Below are 19,454 nucleotides of genomic sequence, written 5' to 3'. Positions count from 1 at the left end.
TGCTGTAAACTTATTTAATGCATCATCAGAAATCACGGATTAATGACTGTTGTACCTGTATAGTATCGGTATTTCTGTAGCTCCTTTTAAGAGAAGTCAAAAGTTTGACGTAATTAAGATGTATGAGTGATTTGTAGATAACTTGTAGTTAAGGTAAATACTAGTCTTGATACATTTAATATAAATATTGGACATATTATAGTGATGGATGACAAATTCTGATGAAATTTTGAGATAACTCTTGATTATGCCTCAAAAGAATATAAATATGGGAAATTTTTAGTAAGTATTATATAACAATTATCTTCGCCAAGATTATGGTTACACAATATATACATTGCACCACGAGTTAACAAGAAGAGATAATTATAATTTGTACCCCTCAATTTTCGTTTAAAAATAGATATGTAACAGAAATTTGGTAAAGCAAATCGGAATTTCAGTAAAAAATATTTAAAATAAATTATTTTTTTAATAATATTAATAATTAAATTTTAATACAAAATAGAAAATTTAAAATTTTCAAATACTACTAATAATTTTAGTTTCAATTTTCATTATAGTAATATTGCCAATATTTTATAATTTTACTAAAAAAAGTTGAACAATTAATTTTGAATACATATTTACATTTATTTTCGTAGAGTTATAAAATTTTAAAATATATACTATAAAATGAAAATCGAAACTGAAATTAATAGTAAATTTCAAAATTTATTATTTTATAGTGGAAATGGGGAAAAAATATAATTATAATAGTAAGCGGAATTTTGCGGGATAAGAAGTGAGAAGTGTTGCGGAATGATTTCATAAAGTATCCGCTACTTTAATTAATGTTTTCAAAAGATTTCCCTGGTAGTCAAATTTTTAATTTCGTACGTGGAACCTACAAGTTTCGACAACGCTGCTGTCGGTTGATTTTTTTAACATATTAATCCTTAGAGTTAGAGCAATACAATACAGCTCTTACGCAAACAAATTATCCTTTTATTTGCTGTTGGTACGCGGAAATTTTTATCCATTAAGAACAAATTTCTTTTTTATGCTCTCCAGGTTTTCATCCAAATGATAGTAAAAAACACTAAATTATGCTTTCTATTTAGTCGTCACTTTTTTTTATCAGTTGAATTGATCAATTTTAGATAAAATATTAAAAATAATAATATATTATTTAAAAAACTGTAAATTATATATTAAAATAGATTAAATATACTTTACAGTAATATAATTTTTTATTTTATTTAACTCTAAAATTTTAATAAATTTCATTCAAATTTTGATCAATTTAACTAACCAAAAGACAAATATAACAATGAAAAGAAATGGAGAAAGTATCCAAATTTTGGTGTTAATAATATCCAAAATTTTACCAAATCCTACTCTTATGTAATTTACATAAAGTGGAGTTGAGCAATTGTCTCTGAGTCTGAGATTCTCAGAGTTGCATTAGCCATTAGGTACGACATTGACCAAAATAGAAGCTCCATTATTTGGTTGGGACAGTTTAGCCCCATATCATCTAGTATATCAATTAAGTTTGTATTATTACACAAATCATAATGTTATTTTATAAGTATAATTATTGTATTTATACTCTGGCGAAAAATTAAGAGTATATATACATGGTGTAGTTTGTAATAAGAATGACAAATGTACTAAGTGTTTTCTTCCCTAGAGGTGACCAAACCTTCGATTTTCTTTGTAAGATATACATATCTTTAAACTCAATTCATTCCAATCCAAAAGCATCACCAGATTTGCGTAAAATCCACTTGATTGCTCTCTCTCTCTCTCTCTGTTAACTTGAATTGTAAGAATTAAGTTCATCCCTGCTACTACTTGAGGCCTACAGAAACTATTACCTCAACCACTGGAGCTATCACAAGTACATAACTGTGTAACAACTTGGCAAACACAAGCTAGTAGTGTTCTTTCTAAGCAACTCTTTGATAATGGGGAGACACTCTTGTTGTGCAAAGCAAAAGTTGAGGAAAGGTTTATGGTCACCAGATGAGGATGAGAAATTGTTCAACCACATTGCTCATTTCGGTGTCGGTTGCTGGAGCTCTGTTCCTAAATTAGCTGGTGAATTTCACTCCCATTTCATTCTCTACAAGTAGTACAGGGGATGTTTATGTGTGTTATTTTGCTAATGCATTGTTTATGCAGGTTTGCAGAGGTGTGGAAAGAGTTGCAGACTGAGGTGGATAAATTACTTGAGGCCTGACTTGAAGAGAGGAATGTTTTCCCAGAAAGAGGAGGATCTCATACTTAGTCTCCATCAACTTCTCGGAAACAGGTACACTACTCAACCCAAACATACATATACCCCGTACATCCCGCTCGTACACAAGTCTGCCAATGCACTATGCAGCCATTACTTTTACTACTCATATTTCAATATCTAAGAATCAACATTTGAACTATCAGTGGATTTATGAATACTGCTATTTACTAATGATAGTATTTTGAAATCAAAATGACAGGTGGGCTCAAATTGCAGCACAGTTACCTGGAAGAACAGATAATGAGATAAAGAACTTTTGGAACTCTTGTTTAAAGAAGAAGCTGATGAAGCAAGGTATTGATCCCAGCACCCATAAGCCATTAGCTGAATCAGAAATCAGAACCCCAAATGAGGCTTCTTTGCTGCAATCATCGCAAGCACATCCTGTTGAAACTGCAACTGAAACAGAGAAACCTTTTAATGTCAACAAAGCATGTTACAACAGTAGTGGCAATGTAAGAGTAGCAAACAGTTTAGCGAACACTCTGCACAGCACGCCCAACTTTGACACTGTATTCTTACTCGAGTTCCAGGAAAGAATTAACCCAAATGGATACAATTCCAACGTAATTCCACGATTTCAGCAGTATCAAACATTGTATGACCACGACCAGTTCGAAGCCAAACCGAACTTTGGGTTCTCTTCAATGCCAGATTTAACAAATTATGATATTCAAGGTATTGCAGAAGCGGAATTTTCTGCAAATTCTGCTTCCACATTGAATTCATTACTGTTTAATGAAGTGAAAGAATGTTCAAGCAATAGCTCAAATGTAACAAGTACTGCAAATGCGGGATTTGAGTTGGACAAAATGGTGGGAAATAATGGTACTTTATCATGGGATACCAATAACAGTTTGGAGTCATTGTTCCAGTTCAGCGGAATCAAATCTGAGGAATCACCGGAACCAAATCGATGGCAAGTACAGCCTCATTGCTCAGATGATTACATGAGTTATCCAATGACATCTCTTTCGGAAGATCTAGTCTTCCACCAGATATGAAGTTTAGATTCAATGGTATTTGCAACAGCGCGAGTAACATATAATGATATTTGTTAGCACAGGTTTCTAGGATAAACAGTTTGAGGTGAGCTTAAGTGGGTTGTGTCTACTCTTCTCCATTTGTCTGTAGCTAATAAACACAGACTTTCTCCATTGTTATTTGTAGATAATGTATTATCATATGAATTGAATAAAGATTTCACATTTGTGCTATAACTGGATGGGGTCAATGAGTGATCAAAGAAGACCCATATTCCATGTCAGAAACCTCAGTTATTGCATTCTAAATCAAAAGGGTGTCATCTAAGATTTACCAAGTTGTAGAGCCTACTGCATTATTTGCTGAATTTTCACAATTTTTAGTTGCCAAGTACTTATTAAATGGTGAGCATTAAGAGATTAGTACTTCACAATCAGTCATTAAACTAAATAGTTTGTGGTATTAACTACATTTCCTGTCCTAACAAAGAAGATGGACCCCAAAGAGTACTTAAAATGTAGTTGAACCACATCAAATCACTAATTATATGAGCATAACTGCATAAGTGGTGGAACGTCAATTCTAACTAGAAGTTGAAATGCCTATAATTTGGGTTTTCGAGTTTATTAGTCCTTAATTTTAATCAAGTCTATCATTTCTTCTCCTCCACATAACAGGAACCTCAATCTAAAAGATAATAACCATATATTAAATGCACACATTCACCACATATTCACTATCACATGCAAGTTCAATGCAACTAACAATTAGCATTTGTTATCAAGGATTGTATGAAGTATGAACTTTAAAAGTAGCTTCATCACCTGCTCGGTGCAGTAAAACCTATAGATGATAACAAACAAGTTGTGGCTGGTGCACTCCTTTTTGTTTTGCTAAATAACTTTGCACCTTTTTTTTTGCTAAACAACTTCTGCAGCTTTACTACTAAACTCGTAAATTTCTCAAAAACAATAACAGATAGTGAAAAAGTAAGCCTTTAACAGAGAAAAACGCAGGTATAGCTTCCCACATCTTATGGATCCAGAATAGAATGCAAAAAACTGAACTTGGCTAACGAACTACAAAACTATGATAATCCATCCCATTAACTTACACACATGGAAAACAATATAAATATTTCGGGAAAGAAATGTTAATTATATAACGTTCTTTCAACTGATTTACACGCACTTCTTTTTAGGGTCTAACATGACTGATTAAGGGCCTGTTTGTCTACAACTTATAAGTAAACTTATGACTTATAAACCCGTAACAGCTTATCGACGACTGTTTGTCGACCCAACTTATAAGCTGAATTTATAACTTATAAGTTGAATGTTAGCAACGACGTACTTTTTCTCAACTTATTATGCTTTTTCATTTTTTTATTAATTTTAGTTTTAAAAAATATATTTGTAAATGTTAATCTAATATAAAATTCACGAATTAAGATAATTATATTTAAAAGTTATTTATTTTAGTTAATTTAAGTAAAAAAAAATTTAACTTATAAATAAAATTATCCAAACACTTACATAACTTATAAATATTTATCTACTTATCACTTACAAGTCACTTATTCATTTTAAGTCATAAGCTATTTATTTTAAGATTTCCCAAACGGGCACTAAGAAAAAAAAGTAATTCAAGAGACTACAGACATATTAATGTTAACGAAAAGATGACTGATTAAGAAAAAAAGTAATTCAAGAGACTACAGTACAGACATTTTATGTTAACGAAAGGCCAAGGAAGTCGCAAGAAAATTAATGGTACTTGAGAAGAGGTCACAAATATAATGGTGCTCTACGGTACTCCCTCCATCCCAAATTAGTCCTCTCATTTGAAATTTATGCGTATTTTAAGGTAACTTGACCGTATACATTCTTTGATTATTTTAAAAAAATTCTTTTTGTGAACAAAAAATTAAATATTAAAATTTTATTCACAAAAGAGAAAATTTGAAAAATAAATAACAGAAATATGCGCTCAAAGCACCTTAAATTAGGTGCAAAAGTCAAATGAGACAACTAATTTGGGATGGAGGGAGTATCATTATTAATCAATCACACCGACCAGCAATATTCAATGGCAAATGAAAACCAGGAAGGTATGCAATTCATTAAACATTAGGAGTTGATAAATCTTATAAATCTCAAAAGTCACAGAAGAACATACTCAAGGTGTATAGAATACAACACTATCACACAAGAACAGAAACCAAATTAGATTTGTAGGTGACAATCCGAGGAGATTCATATGTACCCGAGTAGTGGTGTTCCGAATCTCATACTGTAGATACTTGTTTTCAAAAGACGTACAACTAGGAGGACTATACCACTTTCCACTCTCATGCGTTGACAGCCAACAGGCAGGATTTGCTTCGGCTGCAATTTCTTATCACAGTTTAGCTATCAATCCACTCGGACTTGGCTTCGCCTGTCCATTGTCTTTGGTGTCATTGTCTTTAGCTTCCAACTGACATGGACTTGGTGGAACATCTATAGCAGGTGAGCAGTTGAAGAACCCATGTGGCTGCACAATTAAAAAGATATTTCAAGGGGGAAACTGAAGAGGAGAATGTTAATTGTCAGGATTCAGCACCAGACTTCATTGTTAGCATGTAGCATGCAAAGAATGAGATGGCTAATCTAACAAAACAACAGGCCACACCCAAGTAAACTTCAGGTTGATAAGGAATGGAAGTATATTTGAAAAGGAGTTTTACTATGTATATTTATATATAGTTAGTATTTAGAAAATTAATATAATTAATATATAACATTTACGTAGGGTCTAATTATTTAGATTATCAATAATAAAACCAATAGATATGGGTCTCAAGTGATCTCAAAGAACAAACTGAAAGGAAAATCAGAAACTCGAAACGTGATAAATAGCTAGAAAGTTCCAACTTAATCTATACTTGAAGGGCATGCACAATTGATACTAATAGATAATAAAGAGCGTCTACAACTGATAGATATAATGAAGTGCCAGATTGATACATACAATAAAGGGTACAGACAATGAAAACCTTCAGCTAAATGTGATCCTCACAAAAAAAGCTCAAACCCAATAAATTACAATTACTACTGAGAATTGGAATGAAAAAAGCCCAATTGTACTTACAAATGCAGTAATACATATTCTTTTCACTTAATTGTGTTAAACTAATACATATGTTTAAGCATGTTGATTTTGTAGGGGGGGAGTCATGCTAAAAATATTAACGATGCTCGAAGACAAAATAGAATGCAATCCATTCATTATAAAGGAAATTCAATTCCTAACAACTGAGAATTAGTGTTCAGAAAAAAATACCTGAAGCATGAAACCAATACGTTCTACTGGCATAACAGGCCAGTCTTCCAATCGAGGAACATGTGTGATTCCAAATACATACCTGGATCAATAGGTGAAAAGAAACATAAAGCATTAATTTTCTGAACAATGTCTTTGTCTAACTTCTTTTTTTGAAATAAAACATACCAAAGCAAAATTGATTGATGGAGAACTAGGTTTTAATATGTGTATAATATATCAGAATACTCGTTAGGGTTTCCCTCACCAAATCTAATATCAAAAAGTAGACCGTCTAAATTATAGGTGGTTATCTCGACTTGGAATGTTATGGCATATATACAGTGTAGCATAGCAGAATCTATTAGAATACCATAATATTTGTATCACAATAGAGATATAGGATTTGCATCGGCAAATATCACATGAAAGACGTGCATACTTGTCTACCCAGGAAAAGGAAACTCAAAAAAAGAGATCAGTGTCACAAAAGACATGATTTCTGTGAAATCAAAACTTATATTATATCAAAGTGCATGGTTAATTTAATTTTTTTAATGAACATCAAACTTACCAGAGAACAATATTTGTTTCCTCCAGAGACCGGTTTTGCTTTACCCAAGAAGCCAGGCCCTCGCCGACTCGTGGATTCTGATTAGGGAATTCTCCTCCAGGAAAATCCTCATCACGTGTGTATGGTGTAACCCAGAGATTATGCTTCAAGAATGCAGCTCTTCTCAAAAATTTGGCCTCAGGACCAGCCAGAGGGAGACAATTAGAACCAGGCACCAACTTGTAGCCTGTCAGCTGTCCAGTCCTATTTACTGTCCTTGTATTCCTAACCTAAAGTCGAGAGAGAAAAAGGGGAAATAAGTCCATGAAATCAGGTACAAGTTAAATAAACAGAAAAATTCCCAGCTTATACCAGTTAAATGCAGAGAATACAAACATGAAAACCAATCATACACGTGGATATCCACTTTAAATGCTAATACACATAATATATGTGAGCACAGAGAGGCTTACAATCCAATGGCGAGCAGACGAAAAGTTGCAATCACGCATTGCTTGCAATTCAGATTTAAGAACTGTTTCTTCGGTATAGAAAGCGTTGTTGTGGACATTCTCCTTCCCAGCTTCTTCAACTTTAACATCAACCTCAACAACCTACATAATAAAAAGATCTTTTAAGGAGAAAACTGAGAAAAAACTATGCACTTCCTTAAAACAGTGAAGGCATTACCAATTAGGTCCTGTTGGAACACAAACCAGGTTTATCAACATAGAGTACTGAAACAGAAAAGTAATTTGAAGTGCAATGATGAAAAGGGTAGCATGTACCTGATGAGGAACGGGAATAAATAATTAATACCTGGTTAAATGCCTCTCCAGGCTTGCAATCAACAGCCATATCCATTCGAGCAACAAAAAAGTGCTGGTGAACTGGTGCATATAGTCCAGGAGCAATTGTTGTACCATACTTTCGAACCTCCCCAGGCTGCAATGCTCCCAAGCTGAGGACTCCAGTAAGTTTAACTTCCGCCTCAATTTTTCCATCCTGCAAAATAGATGTCATATTTTCATGAACCTGTAAACTTGTGTGGCTGCCAATAAGATACAGTAACAAGAGCAGAAAAAATAAATGCGTAGATGAAGTAGATATGGTTGTGCTTTATATGTATTATAATTTGCTGTAGTGATAACATTAAAATTTAAAAATTCGACAAACAATTAATCAACTAGATGCCTCTTAGGACAACACATGTGTTTTATAAGTAATCACTAGTGCTGTCACGTTATATAAGCTGATCCAAACAATACAGAATATAAGCCTTCTTTTTGCTAAGCAAATATAAGTCATTTTGACTGTTAGCACATAGTTTAAGGTGAATAACATTTTTATGCACGTTATTGTTATGCTTAATATGTAATATAACATTAAATAAACAAATATAAAAGTTATAACTTTCTCTTAATGCATCTCAAACTACATGCAATAAGTCCAGATGGCTAATATATCGGACTGGAGGCTTGAGTTTAACTAAAACTTCTTAAAATATATAGCCCAGGGTTCATAGAATATTAATATTTGATAGAGGCTATTAACTAATCCAGGCAAAAAAATATTGTAATAAGACTGACAGCACATTGATCATCTAATCGAGCAATAGTTTATCAACTTTTTACTGTGCACGTAAAATTGGGTAGAGCGGATGAGAAATTTAATGCAAAATCATGAATACACGAGTAAATTAGATCTTCATTTTTACAGACTTAATAATCTAACTTGCCTGATAAAAGTGCCAATAGAAACCATATTCATAGTTAGCAACAGTACATATGAAAGAAACAGTGAGACGCCTGGATCTCCGCACTTCAGCTAAGCCAGTTCTCCAGTCCTGATGCTTCCAGAGGATGCCATGATCCTCCTCATGCAAGCATACACAATTTTCAATTGTATCAACTCCTCCCGTAAAATTTGTAAAATGGGCATCAAAGTATTTTATATAGCCCAAACAATCACAGCCCTACAGCAACAGAGGACACAATATTAGCATTTCATAAGATCGAGGAAAACGGTAAGAGCTTCAAATTATACATGTGTGGAAAATGAGAAACCTTTTTGAGTGAGTGAGCATTTTTTCCAAGGCCATCTTCCCCTGCATCAAATGCATTCTTCCTGTAATGAGGATCATTTGGATCACCATAGGGTACAACCATCTCCACAAAACTCAACCTATGAGCAATGGGCCTTCGCCCCCTACTTCCATCAACATAAGCAATGGAATGTATAACCAAACCCTCTCTAGGAGTGAAACCAATACGAAAATTCCACTGCCAACAAGTACTTCAAATGTTAAACTCATAACACTCGCTGCAGGTAGAAAATTACCAAAAAATTTACATAAGATTTAATGACCTTTTGCCACTCTATATAATGTCCACTGACACGAAAACTTGGACCTTCAGACTGAACAATTTGCAAAGGCTTCACATCACTTCGATCAACCCCTCCCCTTGTTTCACCAGGAGTGTAGTTCCTTAAAGGATCAGCTGGAGGTAAGGGAACAAGCTTTCGGTCTTCAAACTCAATAACGACCATGTTTTGCATATCAACAAGCGCATAAATGCCTTCAACCGGACGTGCATAGCCGTTTTCCATCGGGCAGTCACTTTCTGTTCTACAAAATATAAGTGGTTTGGCCAGTCTGCGGCTAGGAGCATCAGCATTACTATGATAACCAACACACCTGTTTAGCATTATGTAAGCAGGTTAGCATCATACAAGGGAAATATTACTTCACCAAAAGTAACTGCAGAAGTCTTTATACTAACCAGGCATCAACCATGACAAGATCCATATCCTCAATACCCCTCTTCTTCATAGCTTCCCGAAAAGGAGGATACTCTTTCACAACTGCTTCACATTCAGCATACTCCACAGCATCCTACAATAGCAAACATAAGAGGAAGGTGTCAGTCTATCTCCTGAGATCTCACTGGCAAAGATGCACTATGTAAACTTAGCAGAAAGACTTCTTTATTAATAACATATAAAATACTATTTGTTACATTATAACCAGGACAAGCTAAGAAAATCAGAATGGGCATTATTTTTGGTTTTATTAGTTGTTTTATTCCTTTTAGCAGAGTAACCAAAAAAAATTTAGGCTTCCTATAAAACACTAAATTGTGAAAGATACCATTGGTGGCTGGACGTCTTTAACAACTTGAGAGGCTATAACTTTTCCTCTATGATGTCCACCTCTAGTTGCAGCATGTACTTCAGAGAGCTCCACAACCCAAATACTCGTCTCATTTGACTTTTTGTTGTATACCACCAGTCTAGCTCTCCTTGCAGGTAGCTTACTAGGAATTACAGCTCCTCCTTTGTTTCTTGGCAATAATGATGGTTGGAATGGTGGAAAGAAGTATGCATCTGCCAATGCAACAACATTTTTATCTGGCTCTGACAGCACAACCTCCACAAAACGCATACCATCTCTGACCTGTACAGAGAAAAAAAAATATTTAAAAATTATGTTATTTTGGTGATTTTATTACAAGAACTACTTGAATATAAAAAGATCAATCAAAGAAGTGACATAACCTCAGGGGTAGCTCCGGCGGCCCTGACAGTTGCTACAGCCACTGAGATTTCTGCAGCAGATAAAGGGTCCAAAGGATGGCTACTTTGGGCCCTCAGCATGATTGGAATTCCTGCATAACAATGAAATGAATTGACTAAATGATCTGTATACAGGGCAGAATATCTAATAAACATATACACAACCTCCATAACAATTCCCACACCTAAGTGATAACAATAACAACATTATTAGATATTGTGTGTCATTTATCTACTTGAAAACCTTTAGAATGAAGCAAAGATATGCACCACCAGATACTGATCATAAAAGAACAGAAAACATCCTAGTGAAACAAACTAAAAATGATTAATGTGATTACTATCTCATGACTACTGACTCCAACTTTAGAATGCAAGAGAAGAAGAGACTATTAAGTATCTAACTTTAGCACCGTAAAATACGTAATAGTTGATCACAAATTAGACCACTTCCCAAAATGCATGGAAAACAACTTAGGTACATCGTCTAACTTTCTCCTCCATTTAAGATACAGAAGCCCAACTGCTTAAATGGTTCAATAAAAGCATATAGAGTTCTAAATATGGACTCATTTCAAAATTTTATCTTCAAATGCAAACGAAGAGATTGTCGTCAAATTGTTGCCCTTGCATGTTCAAACCTATATCCCTAATATATTTACTAATTAACTATCTAATGGCATGCCAAGACTCAACAAGAGTATTTGCGTATGGCATCATCAGATGAAACTGCAGGGCATGGAAACTTTACTAACATCATGTTTTGTCCTGTTTTTTTAAGTTACAAGTGATGGTAGATAGAGACATATACAAAACAAAAATATTATCAATGAAGGCACATGCCATGCCAAAGAGAGTAGTCTGAAGATAAATTTCTATTTATGGATTGCTTTCTCCATCCATCAAGACCTCAAATAATCCCAGAATACAAAAACTACTCCACCTAGACTCTTCTTATCAACATATAAAACAAAGCATTTCACTGGTGAACCATTCAAAAAATTTCAAACCACATGGATTAATAAATTGTCATTTATACAGGCTCATGTTCAAATTTTAACTACAAACTACAAAACAGGTGAACAATACTTGGATGTTTAGTAAAATTCATTTAAATTCTTAGTAAACAGGGCTTAATATATCATAAACTAAATTTATGAATCCTACTTGTATATTCGATGAATCGTGCATATTAATATAGCAATTTTTAAAAATTGTAGCCTAAACACACACACAAAGGGCACAGAGAGGGGGGGAGAGAGAGAGAGAGAGACTAAATTCCAAACAGGTGATCAAGCAAAGCACTCTATAATCACAATCCAAAGAGACTAATTTCTAAAACAATAGAACATATATATACATGTACATACATATATGTATTATGTTAGGGGAAAAATGAATGGAGGAGTGAAAGAAGACCTTTAGTAGAAGAAACATTAGAGGAAGAATCAGTTCGGATCAAGGAAGCAATGGCGGCCGGAGAAACGGAGTGATCGTCGGCGGCGAGCTCGGAAGAAGCCTTGCGAGAAGATGAGTCGTGACAAGGAAGAAACGTCGTCGTTTTCGAAGCTGAGGCCATTGTAAAGGATTCGCAAGCTCCCCAAATCCACCGTAGAATTGCTTTGTTCCACAACTTACTGACATACAGCGCTTCTCTCTCCTCTCTCTCTCTCTCTCTCGCTGAGACTAGAAAATTAGAAAAGAGATCACAAGCTAGGGCTTGTTTCGGAGAAAAAGCGTGGGAGTTTGTGCATATATATAGGCAGAGGAGTATGGAGTATTTTATTTGGGATGGATAGATGTAGAAAGAGAAATAATTGAATTTTGGGTGTAGAGAGAGAGAGAGAGTCCGACAGGGCATGGATTCCACCTCTTCTGTGGGAAAGCGAGCCTCACACGTGACGTGACAACCCCCCCTCCCTTTTTTTGCCTCAATTATTTTCTAGTTGGCAGATACTTTCAAAATCCAAAAACATTGGTCTACGCTTGACGGAATATAATATTGACAAATATGATCTCCTGGATGGCAACTGAAAGACAGATCTGCCAATTTTTCACGCTAACACTAAATTTTATGGTTTAGTATGTTTGTATTTCGAGTCAAATGGAGGTTGTGTACGTCAATTTTATGAAAGCTGCAATATGTTTACTTTAATCTTAGAAATAATAAGATGTATACCTGAACTATGAACTAAGAAAAAAGGGCCACATTGTGTGCTTTTATTACGTGCACCATTAGAAACGTTTGTCTGATGACTTCTCATTTCGCTGCACCGTACTTGCATTGTTGATTTAAGGATAGCTTCTTGATCTATTTTGTCGCCATCTTCAATGAGTATCATTTCCCTCCTAATTTATGACTTAAACTTTGTTGTTCTATTTATTTTTTGTTCATTTCAATGACATGGTGTATACGATCATCGGTAGATAATGAAGGTTTTTTCCTACATGAGACCCCCGATTATAGTCGTGAGTTGTTTATCCCATCTTTGATTTTATTGAGCTTAATATAGGTGTTAATAGTAGTGTAATGAGTTGATTGTATGCTTCTATATAGTTGTTTGTTTGAATTTTTCAATTATGTATTGTTGTGTGTATGTTTAAGTGTCCTGATTCTTAGTTTATTTTAAAGGGTTTGATAACATCACATATTTACACTCCAACCTTGAGTTTTCTGCCACCTTTTCATGCATATGCAGACTGTCCTAATAAGTTCATTATAAAATTTCATCATGGGGTGAATATAGTGTGACCCCTAAAATCTATGTTGGTGGTTCAATCAGATATGTTGATATGTGTGATATTGATGAGTTGAGTTTATAAGAAATAGGAAATATGGTGGATGAGCTCCGTGAGTATGGTTTAGTTTCATTTAGTTATAAGCTTCCAAATTGTGATTTGCAAACTGGATTATGCCATTTTTTAAGTGATGTCGGTGTCTTGGAAATGACCAAAGTTGTCCCGGCTGAGAAAATTGTATATGTTAGATATTGAATGCAACACGGAGGGGGGTGAATGTGTTTCTTGAATTTTTAGCCTTTTTAAACTTGTTTGGATTTTAGGTGAATAAAGCAGTTTAGATTTTACAGAGAAATTGTGTTTACAGAAATAACTAACAAACACAATTTTTTCAAAATTCACTTAATTTGTATTAATTAAGTTGGTCTTGCTACTTTTCTGGATTCTTAAGAGAGTAATAACTCAGCTTCTATTTTGAAAGAATACAAGAAAATTTAGATCTATTTTGTTACTGGTGAACTAAGGACCAGTGCATGCTTTATAAACTAGTAGCACGGGTTACAAGACTTGCACTAAAATGTACTAAACTACTTTCTAAAGTAACCTTTTTTTATTTCCATTTCTAGCTTAGCAAATATGTGCAGAATCTTGCAGGTCTGTGACCATCCTTTGTCCAGTTAATCTTGCTCCTTGATCTTATATTCTTCCAGCTACTTTGTAGACCTTTCAATCTAGTGGATAAATCATTTATTGACTGATAATCTTGAATCTTGAACTTCTCTACATTCTGTATTTGAGAAGCATGCTGAGATCTCCAGTTTGTACTATAGAGAAGTGACATCTCGATAAGTATAATGACTTATCGAGATCTCTGAGTTCTCTATAGGTATACTTGACTTGTCGAGGTCTCTAGATCATTGCATGTGAAATGACTTGTCGATATGTCTGAGATCTCTACATGTAAAATGACTTGTCGATATCTCTGAGATCTGTATATAGACATTTTGACTTGTCGGTATCTCTGAGATATCTATATGAGAAATTGACTTGTCGATATCTACAATTGTTCACATCTTCATTTGACTTGTCGATATCTCTGAGTTCTCTACATGCAGAAATGACTTGTCGATATCTCCAGTTCTCTACATCTTCATTTGACTTGTCGATATCTCTGAGACTTCTCTATAAGCCATTTTGGACTTCTCGATAAGTTATTATGGACTTCTCGAATGACGTCTCGATATAACTTGATATGTGACTTGTCAATATATTGACTTAGAACATTTTTCATAGAACTGTTTTATTCAACTCCAAGCTTCTACACTTTTCTCTGAGGCACGATTGTGGCTTCATCTTCTTCCAGAGTTTATTCCTTAGCATGAATCTGTTCACGAAAAAATCCTCCGGTCTAATCTTCTAAACTTTTTACAGACTCAAGAAATATAATACATAATACAAAATTGATTATCAAATAACTAAATCTTAGGGTTGTCAATGTGACTTAGTCTTGTTGTCGTACAGGCATGTCTTGCACAACAATCTCCCCCAATTTGTGAGAAGATTGATTATCACAAATTCATTCCTGATAACAAGACTAACCCCAAGCTAAAATCAAATACATAAAAATTGACAAATTGATAAATAAATATTTTTTTATACATTGAGTGGTTACATCAGTTCAAACATTACATATACTATGTGAATTTTTTATAGCCTGGTTCTTTCCTAATGAGGTCCTTGAGATTTACTAGCACTTGGAGTTCTTCAATTATTTTTTTCCCTCTTAAGGCTTCTTCCAGCTTGATCCATTCATCCAATGAGTAAATGTTGAGGTAACCAACTCTGAACCTTGAAAATCTACCAATTTGAATGTTTAGAAAATGTCCATCTTTTGAGATGCTGCTCAGCCCCCTTGCATTAAGCTCATTTAATCTCAGTTCAAACCTCTCAGTCTTCCTAGCATACTGCCTTTCCCTTTCCTCCTTCTTAGTTTTTATTCTTGCATGTCTTTCATTTCTCTCTCTCAACCTTTCAGACATCACAGCCTTCCACATTCTTGTACTAATATCCTTGTCTTTCATCAAACTAATCACCCTCTTCAATTCTATGGTTGAAAATATTTCCATTACTTCCCTGCTAATAAAAATGAAGGAGCCATCCAAATAGAAGATTTTGACTTCTGCCAAAGAGACAACCCAAACTTTGACAATTTCTTCAGATAATTGTTGGAAATATTCATATGTTATGCTCATGTTTAGAGGCAGAAAATCATCATGATTGAAGCAGTTCCAGATGACACCAGTATCAGCTTGTATTTTCCTTGGTTTTCTCCCAGCAGTCTTGAAGTGAGTTTTGGTTGGAGGCTTGAATGAAGGTAGGTTTTTGATTTTCTTTAGTGTGACTTAGCTGGATCTGATTGGTATCTTGAGTAAGGAGTTTGCAGTTTTTTTAGACAGGAATTTAGGTTTTTGAAGTTGGATTGGTTGAGTATTTGTTTGGCTTGTCTTGGAGGTTTGAGTAGGTTTGATTTGTGAACCTTTGCTTCCTGGACATTTTGTTTATGTGACTCCCTTTCACCGCTTCTCCTACTTTTCTTTCCATCTTATTTCCTCTTTTCTTTCCTTTTTCTCTTCTCATACACCTTGCTACCAGTTGCTTTAAAAGATGGACTTGGATTTGAGCCAGAAGATTTCTGTCCATCCTTATTCTGCTCATCATCATCCAAATCATCTTTGGTGTTGAATTGAGTTTTTGGCAATAAGTTATCAGCATTTCTCAAGTATCTTCCCAATATCTTTATCATCTCTCCATCCTCTACAGTCTTGATCCTTTTGTGCTTCACGTCAGTTTCTAATGTCATGATCAACCTCAAATTCCCCATGACACAGAGCTTTGGAATTATGAAATGTTTGCACCTTTTGGTTGATAAACAGATACAGGTCACTCCCTTGCTAGTTTGGAGATATGCTTCTGAAAAAGCAGCTATTTGAGCCTTTTTGATTTCATTTAGAAAGACAGTGTCCTCTGGAATCACCCTGTTGACTTTGTTGATTAGGATGTCCAGCTCAGATGCTCTATCACATATGAGATAGTTAAGAGACACCTGCATACATCTGTCCACACCATAGTCATTAATATTTGTAATAATCCTCCCGCTCCTGAAAGTTATCTACAGTCACCATTATCATCCTTAGAAAGTTAATAATTTTGTCCAAAGCCTTTTTGTAGGTGAAAAAGTTGTTGGTTAGAGAAAATCTGAGAGCCCTGAGCAATTTATCAAACTCTTTGTCCAAACAGGGTCCCTCGGCTGCTTTCTGTAATCTTTATTTCCCAATATCAACTTGACTTATTTGAACTGTGGCTTGGCTGGATGATGATTTTAGCAGTCTGGCTTCTATCTCCCCCTTAGTCTTGGTAGCAGGAAAGATGAGAGGAGTAGGAATTTCAGGCCTAGCTACTTCTGGTAATGCACGAAGAGGAATGTTCAAAGCCCTCATAATAGCTCCCATAGATACAGAATTTTACATGTTTGTGGGAGTCTACTAGGGTCTTGATGTCTTGCTATTGACTCTGCACCAAAGCTGTCAACTAAGAAACTTGAGTTGTCAAAGAAGCATTTGAAGACTGTAGTGATGAGATTTGAGCTTGCAAATTTTATATTTGTAGGGGTGTTGATGTAGACAAGGGTTGTGAGCTTGTTGCTGCCAAAGAATAAACAGAATTCTGCACAACATTCTTCACCTCCTCAATGACCAAGACTGAAGGTTCAAACCTAGCTTTGTAAAGTTTATCCAGTTTGACATTTGAGTCAGTATGTTGAGTAATTTACTTCTAGATGACTTCATGTAGAGCTATGAAAGATTTACTTAGCTTGGACACATTTTCTTCTACAGGAGTGAGAGAGAGGGCTTGAAGTTTGTCTTAGAATTTGTTGAACTTGGTCTTGATTTCTTGAAATGTTGGCATCAGCTCATCAGTCTTGTCATTTACCAACTTCTTCTCTTCAGTTTGATGCTTGACCATAGTGCTTTCCATAGCTCTTCTAATATGATGAAAGGCCTTCAATTGTGCTTTGTACACCTCTGTCACAACATCATATACTTCCTGAGGAGTGAGAACCTTAGGATTACTACCCAAAATGGTGATATATTCTTCTCTGAATTGTGCTAAGGCCTCCTCCATAGTTGTTGTGAAATCCTTTGAGAGTCATGCATCCACATTATCATCTGCTTCATCTGTAATTTTCTCCTACTACTCTTCAACATCCTCCTTGTATGAGAGTAGTATTTCTTGATAGTCTTGGTTTGACATATCTGTTTTAAGGAGTTGTTGGGAGATATTGGTTAGGCATACAAGTTGCTCAATCAAAAAATCATCAACTAAAGTAGGTTGGGCTTGAGTATCCTGCAGCCATTGAGATAGAAGGTGAGAAGGTTGTGGTGTAGTATATAAGGTGGATGGGCTTATCTGTTTGGTTTGAGGTGGAGGGTATGGAGCTAGTAGGTAACCCTGTGACTGGAGTCACAGTTGAACTCACAGTGGGAACTATGGTTGTGATAGTATTTTGTTCACCAATAATAGGAACCTCCATTTGAATTGGAGGGAGTTTGACCAGGTTACTGCCATGTATCATGGCCTCAAACCCTTGTTCTTCTTGCAAAGAACTGGCACTTGAAGGTACTATACTTGTAATTTTACTCACAGCTTCAATTGATAGAGCAATTTCAGCTAAGGTTTTGAGGGAAGTTGTCCCTACTTCAGGAACCTCCAATTGAACAGGAGAGAATTTAGATAGCTCCCCCTCAGGAGTACTATCCTCAAACCTATCCATCTGTGAAGATTGTTTAGCACATGAAGGTGCTTGAGAAACATCCACAGGGTCTTCAGTTAAAACTGATGAAACCCCTGTGGTTTTGATGGTGTCATCAAGGTCTACCCCATCTAGTAGCCTCTCACCATCTAAATATGGTTCCTGGGTGGTGATCACAGTCCCTTGAACTGTGTCACTTGATTTTGTCAACACTTGATAATTGAATTCAAATATTTCATTATATGAGGAAGAAATTTGAGATATGAGATTAGTGATATTAGCATTGAGTATTGGCAGCTCCCCATGAATGAATGGGGGAGTTTCAAGTGATGTGCTCTCAGTGTTAGTGCCAACCTTATTTCTTCTTTCATCAACTTGAGAGTTCTCAAGTTGGGGTGCAGACTCTTTACAAATTACACTAGGGATAGTGCTTTGTTCAATAGAAACACCTTGTTCATAGGATTCCTCTAGAGTCTGTTTAATTCCTTCTTTTACAACTACATCCTTTTGAGAAGATGCAGATGTGGTTACTTGAGTGGTCAGCTCAGTTTTCTTTATCTTCTTTGGCTTTTTAACCAAGATAGACTCTAGTTGGATTTGGTCCTCACCACTCTCATTTACAACAGTTAAAGGTACTTGCTCTCTGTTCTTTTCACTCACTCCACCCTATTAAGAGGATGAAGTGGTTGGTTTCCTGGCTTCTAGTGGTAATGAAGAAAGGGTCTCAATTATGGAAGGCCCCTGTTGGTGTTCTCGTATTTATACTTCCACAGATACAGGAGTCATAACTGTACTAGATATGGAACTAGACCTCATATCAGGCATATGGTATGGGTAGGTCCTGAATCTTTCTAGCATAAAGTCGGTGATTCTCAGACCTATTGGTACCTTATTCTTTGTAATTAGTGAACCAAATAATATTTTGAACACTTATTTATAATTGCCTATTTTAGTCCTATCAATACTATTAAGTAAATGTATGTTTGTAACTTTATGATTTAAAGTAGACATAATAAACCTAGGAAAGAAAATTTCCTTACCTCTTGTGGCCAAAGTCATTGTGAGCCTTGTGCTGAGTTCTTCCAGGATCAATAGCCCCACATTAATGTGCATGTTGTGAGCCATGAAGAACACCAGCTTTTGGACCATACTGGATATGTTGTCATACCCAGTCTTACTGCAGGTGAAGGCTCTCACTATTG

General features: G+C 35.2%; 2 protein-coding genes and 1 long non-coding RNA gene across 3 annotated transcripts; 1 reads left to right on the top strand and 2 right to left on the bottom strand.

Annotated features, from left to right (window-relative positions):
- Window positions 1–1,713: 1,713 nt before the first annotated feature.
- Window positions 1,714–2,640, bottom strand: LOC141687283 (uncharacterized). Its single transcript, XR_012560983.1, has 2 exons — window positions 2,513–2,640; window positions 1,714–2,404 (listed from the first exon to the last, which is right to left on the bottom strand). It is a non-coding gene; the product is annotated as an uncharacterized LOC141687283 (long non-coding RNA).
- Window positions 1,953–3,507, top strand: LOC141687282 (uncharacterized). Its single transcript, XM_074492497.1, has 3 exons — window positions 1,953–2,085; window positions 2,170–2,299; window positions 2,487–3,507. Exons 1-3 carry the CDS (start codon window positions 1,953–1,955, stop codon window positions 3,289–3,291), a joined length of 1,068 nt encoding a protein of 355 aa, XP_074348598.1. The 3' UTR covers window positions 3,292–3,507.
- A 1,789-nt stretch (window positions 3,508–5,296) lies between these two features.
- Window positions 5,297–12,601, bottom strand: LOC141683240 (amine oxidase [copper-containing] zeta, peroxisomal-like). Its single transcript, XM_074487940.1, has 12 exons — window positions 12,123–12,601; window positions 10,686–10,795; window positions 10,279–10,584; window positions 9,911–10,023; window positions 9,495–9,825; window positions 9,194–9,409; window positions 8,866–9,102; window positions 7,947–8,132; window positions 7,601–7,741; window positions 7,149–7,417; window positions 6,596–6,677; window positions 5,297–5,806 (listed from the first exon to the last, which is right to left on the bottom strand). Exons 1-12 carry the CDS (start codon window positions 12,562–12,564, stop codon window positions 5,672–5,674), a joined length of 2,568 nt encoding a protein of 855 aa, XP_074344041.1. The 5' UTR covers window positions 12,565–12,601; the 3' UTR covers window positions 5,297–5,671.
- Window positions 12,602–19,454: the final 6,853 nt, after the last annotated feature.

Source organism: Apium graveolens, chromosome 9 (genome assembly GCF_009905375.1).
Source record: "Apium graveolens cultivar Ventura chromosome 9, ASM990537v1, whole genome shotgun sequence".
Classification (NCBI taxonomy): Eukaryota; Viridiplantae; Streptophyta; class Magnoliopsida; order Apiales; family Apiaceae; genus Apium; species Apium graveolens.
The sequence above is the reverse complement of the archived record's forward strand: the minus strand, read 5'-3'. Positions and strand labels throughout refer to the sequence as shown.